Consider the following 8972-nt stretch of genomic DNA (forward strand, 5'->3'; position numbering starts at 1 on the left):
CCACTCATCCTCAGCAAGTCTCATTCTCCTTGTGTGTAAAAATGGGATTCAATTACGAGGTGAAGGAGTCTTATTTATTTAGTGCCTATGACATACTGTGGATTAACATATATCCACATTAATCTTTAGGAAAACCTTTCAAGCTAGACGAACAGAGGAAATAAGTCACATCATGCAGGTCCTACTAAGCCAGTTAAAGACATTATCCTCAGAGTACTGGAGGATGCCAAAAGGGTTTTTAACAAGGGAGTGATTTCACTGGATTTGTACTTAAGAAAGATTCTTTTGGTTACACTGTGGATAAGCCAGAGTACTGTTGTGGTGAACCCAGGCAAAAGTTGATGAGAACCTGAATTAGGGCAGTTATAGTAGGGAAAAAGAAAAGTAAACATATTCCAATATATTTTAAAATATCAATATATTCAAGATATAGTTGAGAATATAAACATATTCAAGATGTACAGTATGCAGAAATAATAAGACAGTGTTTCATAGGAAATACGTGGAGGCAGGAAGCAGGCAGTTAGGTTGAGAGGAAGAGAAGTACAATGCCTAGGTTCCTGGCACAGGCCAGGCAGGGTGAGGAGAGGTACCTTCCACTGAGACAGAAAACACAAGAACAGAAGCAGGTTTGGGGGGAAAAGATAAATTCCATCTGGGACACATTAAATTTTGAAGTCGCTGGGTGACAACGTACAGCTGATAGTTGAGGGACTTCCCTGGGGGTCCAGTGGTTAAGATTCTGCACTTGCAATGCAAGTGGCGGGGGTTTGATCCCTGGTCAGGGAGCTAAGAGCCCACAGGCTGTGCAGCACTGCCAAGAAAATAAAAATGAAAAAAAAAGATAGTTGAATATATGGGCCTGCTTTTCAAGACAGAATTTAGGAATTGAAATACATATGTGGGGATTGTGAGCATACAGAAAATAATTGATACCAGGGAAGGAAATTAATTTTCTTAGGAAAATGTGCTGAGTTACATGGAAAAGGGTTTTGGGTTGAATACCAAGGAACAACATCTAGATGATGGATACAGGAGGAAGAAGGAGTACATGAAGCAGAATGAAAAGTCTCCTGAAAGAAAAAAGGAAAGAGGATAGTGGGCTTCTCTGGTGGCGCAGTGGTTGAGATTCCGCCTGCCGATGCAGGGGACGCGCGTTCGTGCCCCGGTCCGGGAAGATCCCACATGCCGCAGAGCGGCTGGGCCCGTGAGCCATGGCCGCTGAGCCTGCGCGTCCGGAGCCTGTGCTCCGGCAACGGGAGAGGCCACAACAGTGAGAGGCCCGCGTAACGCAGGAAAAAAAAAAAAAAAAGAGGATAGTGCCATATCTAAGGAGGTGTTTCAAAGAGGAGGAAGAGATCACAGTGCTAAATGCTGCTGAGATGTCAAGTAAGGTAAAAGACTGAGAATATTCATTGGACGTAGAAATAAGGATACCCTGGATGGCCTTGGAAGAGCAGTTTTTGTGGAAAGGTAGAGATGGAAGCAAGACACATAAGAAAGAAGAGGAGATAAGAAAGGCTAAAGAGTGAAGGTTTGAAAGCAGGAATGAGCTAGAGAGGGATATAGAGTTGAGGGAAGCATTTTTGAGAATATAAGAGGCTTGAGCTCTTATCATTTATTCATGCATTCATTCCTTCAACAAGTCTTTACTGGTGGTCTACATAGTACCAGGCACTGTTCTTAAGGCTGGATATGCAGCATATTTAAACATTAATAGAAAGGACCCGTTAAAAAAAAAAAAAGGATTGAGGATATAAGAAAAAAAGAGGAAAATAGGGGAGAATTCTGAGATCAGAAGAGATCCTGAGCACAGGCAGAGGATTAGCCTCCAAGTCAACAGGAGGGACATCTCTCATCTGAACAGAAAGAAGACAGCAAGATGGCGGAGTAGAAGGACGTGCCCTCACTCGCTCATGCAAGAGCACTGGAATCACAACTAACTGCTGAACAATCATCGACAGGAAGGCACTGGAACCCACCAAAAAATATACACCACATCCACAGACAAAGGAGAAGCTGCAATGAGACAGCAGCAGGGGCACAATCATGATAAAATCAAATCCCATAACTGCTGGGTGCGTGACTCAAACTGGAGAACAATTATACCACAGAAGTCCACCCACTGGAGTGAAGGTGCTGAGCCCCATGTCAGGCTTCCCAACCTGGGGGTCCAGCGACAGGAGGAGGAATTCCCAGAGAATCAGACTTTGAAGGCTAGTGGGATTTGATTGCAGGACTTCAACAGGTGTGGGGGAAACAGAGACTCCACTCTTGGAGGGCACACACAAAGTAGTGTGCACATTGGGACCCAGGGGAAGGAGCAGTGACCCCAGAGGAGACTGAACCAGACCTACCTGCTAGTGTTGGAGGGTCTTCTGCAGAGGCGGGGGGCAGCGGTGGCTCACCATGGGGACAAGGACACTGGCAGCAGAAGTTCTGGGAAGTACTCCTAGGCGTGAGCCCTCCCAGAGTCTGCTATTAGCCCCACCAAAGGGCCTGTAGCCTCCACTGCAGGGTCACCTCAGGCCAAACAACCAACAAGGAGGGAACTCATCCCCACCCATCAGCAGACAAGCGGATTAAAGTTTTTCTGAGCTCTGCCCACCAGAGCAACACCCAGCTCTACCTACCACCAGTCCCTCCCAAAAGGAAGCCTGCACAAGCCTCTTAGGTAGCCTCATCCACCAGAGGGTAGACAGCAGAAGCAAGAACTACAATCCTGCAGCCTGTGGAATGAATACCACATTCACAGAAAGATAGACAAGGTGAAAAGGCAGAGGGCTATGTACCAGATGAATAAACAAGATAAAACCCCAGAAAAACAACTAAATGAACTGGAGATAGGCAACCTTCCAGAAAAAGAATTCAGAATAATGATAGTAAAGATGATCCAGGACCTCAGAAAAAGAATGGAGGCAAAGATCAAGAAGATGAAAGAAATGTTTAACAAAGACCTAGAAGAATTAAAGAATAGACACCTAGAAAAATTAAAGAACAAACCAACGGAGATGAACAATATAATAACTGAAATGAAAAATACACTAGAAGGAATCAATAGCAGAATAACTGAGGCAGAACAATGGATAAGTGACCTGGAAGACAGAATGGTGGAATTCACTGCAATGGAACAGAATAAAGAAAAAAAGAACAGAAAGAAATGAAGACAGCCTAAGAGACCTCTGGGACAACATTAAACACACCAACATTTGCATTATAGGGGTCCCAGAAGGAGACGAGAGAGAGAGAGAGAGAGAGGGGACCCGAGAAAATATTTGAAGAGATTATAGTTGAAAACTTCCCTAACATGGGAAAGGAAATAGCCACCCAAGTCCAGGAAGTGCAGAGAGTCCCATACAGGATAAATTCAAGGAGAAACATGCCAAGACACATAGCAATCGAACTGACAAAAATTAAAGACAAAGAAAAATTATTAAAAGCAACAAGGGAAAAATGACAAACAACATACAAGAGAATGTACATAAGGTTAATAACTGATTTCTCAGCAGAAACTCTACAAGCCAGAAGGGAGTGGCACAATATATTCACAGTGATGAAAGGGAAAAACCTACAACCAAGATTGTAGCCGGCAAGGATCTCATTCAGATTCGATGGAAAAATCAAAACTTTACAGACAACCAAAAGCCAAGAGAATTCAGCACCACCAGACCAGCTCTACAACAAATGCTAAAGGAACTTCTCTAGGCAGGAAACACAAGAGAAGGAAAAGACCTACAATAGCAAAGCCAAAACAATTAAGAAAATGGTAATAGGAACATACATATCAATAATTAGCTTAAATGTAAATGGATTAAATGCTCCAAAAAAAAAACATAGACTGGCTGATGGATACGAAAGCAAGACCCATATATATGCTGTCTACAAGAGACCCACTTCACACCTAGGGACAAGTACAGACAGAAAGTGAGGGGATGGAAAAAGATATTCCATGCAAATGGAAATCAAAAGAAAGCTGGAGTAGCAATTCTCATTTCAGAAAAATTAAACTTTAAAATAAAGACTATTACAAGAGACAAAGAAGGGCACTATATAATGATCAAGGGGTCAATCCAAGAAGAAGATAAAACAACTGTAAATATTTATGCATGCAAGATAGGAGCACCTCAATACATAAGGCAAATGCTAACAGCCATAAAAGGGGAAATCGACAGTAGCACAATAGTAGTAGGGGACTTTAACACCCCACGTTCACCAATGGACAGATCATCCAAAACAAAAATAAATAAGGAAACAGAAGCTTTAAATGACACAATAGACCAGATAGATTTAATTGATATTTATAGGAGATTCCATCCGAAAACAGCAGATAACACTTCCTTCTCAAGTGTACGTGGAACATTCTCCAGGATAGGTCACATCTTGGGTTACAAATCAAGTCTCAGTAAATTTAAGAAAATTGAAATCATATCAAGCATCTTTTCTGACCACAACACTATGAGATTAGAAATCAATTACAGGGAAAAAAACGTAAAAACCACGAACACATGGAGGTTAAACAATACATTACTAAATAACCAAGAGATAACTGAAGAAATCAAAGAGGAAATCAAAAAATACCTAGAGACGAATGACAACAAAAACACGATGATCCAAAACTTTTGGGATGCAGCAAACGCAGTTCTAAGAGGGAAGTTTATAGCAATACAAACCTACCTCAAGAAACAAGAAAAATCTCAAATAAACAATCTAACCTTACACCTAAAGCAATTAGAGAAAGAAGAACAAAACAAGAAAAAACAAGTTAGTAGAAGGAAAGAAATCATAAGGATTAGAGCAGAAATAAATGAAATAGAAACAAAGAAAACAATAGCAAAGATCAATAAAACTAAAAGATGATTCTTTGAGAAGATAAACAAAATTGATAAACCTTTAGCCAGACTTATCAAGAAAAAGAGAGAGAGGACTCAAATCAATGAAATTAGAAATGAAAAAGGAGAAGTTACAACGGACACTGCAGAAATACAAAGCATCATAACAGACTACTACAGGCAACTCTATGCTACTAAAATGGATAATCTGGAAGAAATGGACAAATTCTTAGAAAGGTATAACCTTCCAATACTGAACCAGGAAGAAATAGAAAACATGAACAGACCAATCACAAGTAATGAAATTGAAACTGTGATTAAAAATCTTCCAACAAACAAAAGTCCAAGACCAGATGACTTCACAGGTGAATTCTATCAAACATTTAGAGAAGAGCTAACACCCATCCTTCTCAAACTCTTCCAAACAACTGCAGAGGAAGGAATGCTCCCAAACTCGTTGTACAAGGCCACCATCATCCTGATATTAAAACCAGACAAAGATACTACAAAAAAAGAAAATTACAAACCAATATCACTGATGAATATAGATGCAAAAATCCTCAACAAAATACTAGCAAACGGAATCCAACAGCACATTAAAAGATTCATACACCATGATCAAGGAGGATTTATCCCAGGGATGCAAGGATTCTTCAATGTACACAAATCAATCAATGTGAAAAACCATATTAACCAATTGAAGAATAAAAACCATATGATCATCTCAATAGATGCAGAAAAAAAACTGTTGACAAAATTCAACACCCATTTATGATAAGAACTCTCCAGAAAGTGGGCATTGAGGGAACCTACCTCAACATAATAAAAGCCATATATGACAAACCCACAGCAAACGTCATTCTCAATGGTGAAAAACCGAAAGCATTTCCTCTAAGATCAGGAACAAGACAAGGATGTTCACTCTCGCCACTGTTATTCAACATAGTTTTGGATGTCCTAGCCATGGCAATCAGAGAAGAAAAAGAAATAAAAGGAATCCAAATTGGAAAAGAAGATGTAAAACTGTCACTGTTTGCAGATGACGTGATACTATACATAGAAAATCCTAAAGATGCCACCAGAAAACTACTGGAGCTGATCGATGAATTTGGTAAGGTTCTTCATTGCATTCTTATACACTACCAATAAAAGATCAGAAAGAGAAATTAAGGAAACAATCCCAGTCACCATTGCAACAAAAAGAACAAAATACCTAGGAATAAACCTACCTAAGGAGGTAAAATACCTGTACTCCGAAAACTATAAGACACTGATGAAAGAAATCAAAGATGACACAAACAGATGGAGAGATATAGCATGTTCTTGGACTGGAAGGATCAATATTGTGAAAATGACTATTCTACCCAAAGCATTCTACAGATTGAATGAAATCCCTATCAAATTACCAATGGCGTTTTTTACAGAACTAGAACAAAAAATTTTTTAATTTGTATGGAGACACAAAAGCAATCTTGAGGGGAAAAAAACGGAGCTGGAGGAATCAGACTCACTGACTTCAGACTACACTACAAAGCTACAGTAATCAAGACAATATGTTACTGGTCCAAAAACAGAGATATAGATCAATGGAACAGGATAGAAAGCCCAGAGATAAACCCATGCACCTATGGTCAACTAATCTATGACAAAGGAGGTAAGGATATACAATGGAGAAAAGACAGTCTCTTCAATAAGTGGTGCTGGCAAAACTGGACAGCCACATGTAAAAGAATGAAAGTAGAACATTCCCTAACACCATACACAAAAATAAACTCGAAATTGATTAAAGACCTAAATGTAAGACTGGACACTATGAAACTCTTAGAGGAAAACACAGGAAGAACACTCTTTGACATATATCACAGCAAGATCTTTTTTGGCCCACCTCCTAGAGTAATGGAAAGAAGTGGATATTGAGCTCATGAAGCTCATATCAAAAAAATAAACAAATGAATCAAAAAATGGGCAGAAGACCTAAATAGACATTTCTCCAAAGAAGACATATAGATGGCCAAGAGGCACATGAAAAGCTGCTTAACATCACTAATTATTAGAGAAATGCAAATCAAAACTACAATGAGGTATCACCTCACGCTGGTTAGCATGGGCGTCATCAGAAAATCTACAAACAACAAATGCTGGAGAGGGTGTGGAGAAAAGGGAATCCTCTTGCACTGTTGGTGGGAACGTAAATTGATACAGCCACTATGGAGAACAGTATGGAGTTCCCTTAAAAAACTAAAAATAGAATTACCATGTGATCCAGCAATCCCACTACTGGGCATATACCCTGAGAAAACCATAATTCAAACAGACACATGCACCCCAATGTTCAATGCAGCACTATTTACAATAGCCAGGACATGGAAGCAACCTGAATACCCATCGACAGATGAATGGATAAACATGTGGTACATGTATACAATGGAATATTACCCAGCCATAAAAAGGAACGAAATTGGGTCATTTGTAGAGATGTGGATGGACCCAGAGACTGTCATACAGAGTGAAGTAAGTCGGAAAGAGAAACACAAATATTGTATATTAATGCATATACGTGGAATCTAGAAAAATGGTACAGATGAACCGGTTTACAAGGCAGAAATAGAGACACAGATGTAGAGAGCAAACGTGTGGACACCAAGGGGGGAAAGCAGGGGGTGTTGGTGGTGTGGTGGGATGAATTGGGAGATTAGGATTGACAAATATACACTAATACGTATAAAGTAGATTAACTAATAAGAACCTGCCGTATAAAAATAAATCAATTTAATTTAATATAAAAAAAAGAAGACAAAACGTATGAGTGCAAATATGAGTAAATTTATAAGTAAGAAGACTATTATCCCTACTTTACAAGTGAAGCCAGTGCTCACAAGAAATACAGCAAAAGTCTGTAATCTGTCCCTCTCTTGGGGCAAGAGGAAAACTTACACTGGGCAGGAAAACTACTTGGTGTCCCAGACGGGGTAGTATGCTTCAGATTAATCTGCTTTAGGTATCTGTTCAAGAATTATTGAGTAAGGGTGGGCCACTATGCTAAGGAATGGTCTTATATCCCCCAGAGGATGCTGTCTTCTTCCATTAGTGTGGCAACAAGTTCTTTTACAATTACTTGATTGGAAATTTGATATAACTGGCACTATACTTCTATTTATTTTGGTTATATTTTAGCAACCCTTACAGATTAGTATACTTGGCACTTGCCTGGTTTCCCCTCAACCTCCTCTATCAGTGGTTCTCAACCCTACATCAGAACTACCTGCAGAGCTTTCTAAATGTATACATGCCATTGGCCCACCCATGGGGATGCTGATTCGGGGTGGGGCAGGAGTGAGGCCCAAGGATATATAGTTCTTAAAGCTTCACAGGTGATGTTGACGCCCTACCAGGATTGAGAACCACCATCGTACCCCCTTATTGATGGGTTCTCTGATCCCCTACTCTAACATTGTTTATATTACTGCTCTGGCTACTTTCTAAAAGTATGTTTTGTTTTTGTTTTTTACAGAAGACATAGATGAAAATCTCCTGTTTTGAATTAAGATTTGAAAGAACTCAAACTACCCAGCCTCCTCCTTTGTTCTGACCACTTCTGAAGTATATGCAGTGTGATACTTGTAGATTTATATTTAGCAAAATGCTTGCATGTCTGAGACGACAATGAGAGTAACTGCTTGATAACAGTATATGCACCAGGCATTTAACATTAACTTTGGAAATAAAACTTTAAAATTAAGTAAAGTCAATATACACAAAATATTGTATACTGTTTGTGAACAGGAGTTTAACTCATCACTCTCTGCATCCATTTATGAGATACTTAAAGATTATAAAACTCAAAAAAATAATAATTCATTTTGTCCATAATACCATGTGCACTTCAAAAAAGTGAAATAAGCCTCTTTGTTGTTGATGTGTGTTATTTTCAGTATCTTAATATCCTAATAAAAATCCAAATGTTTACTCAAGTTTATTTCCAGTCATTTACTTGAACAATTATATGTGAAAGACCAACCCAGGGCTCATACTTCATATCAAACTATAATCATGCTTTCTAGACCCTACTGCTTAAAAAAAAAAGTATGAGTGGTTGGGGAGCTGTTTCTTATGGGAAACAAATATTCAGTTGTTAAATGGTAG

At 39.2% G+C, this 8972-nt stretch overlaps 1 protein-coding gene across 1 annotated transcript in view; it reads left to right on the forward strand.

The window, feature by feature from the left end:
• SPARCL1 (SPARC like 1) overlaps window positions 1-8800 on the forward strand; it is a 54005-nt gene extending 45205 nt beyond the window's left edge. Inside the window, exon 11 of the mRNA XM_030865711.2 lies at window positions 8341-8800. Coding sequence (XP_030721571.1) covers window positions 8341-8369 — 29 coding nt within the window. The 3' untranslated portion in view covers window positions 8370-8800. The remainder of the gene's footprint in view (window positions 1-8340) is intronic.
• The last annotated feature ends 172 nt before the right edge of the window (window positions 8801-8972 follow it).

Source organism: Globicephala melas, chromosome 5 (genome assembly GCF_963455315.2).
Source record: "Globicephala melas chromosome 5, mGloMel1.2, whole genome shotgun sequence".
NCBI classification, from domain to species: Eukaryota; Metazoa; Chordata; class Mammalia; order Artiodactyla; family Delphinidae; genus Globicephala; species Globicephala melas.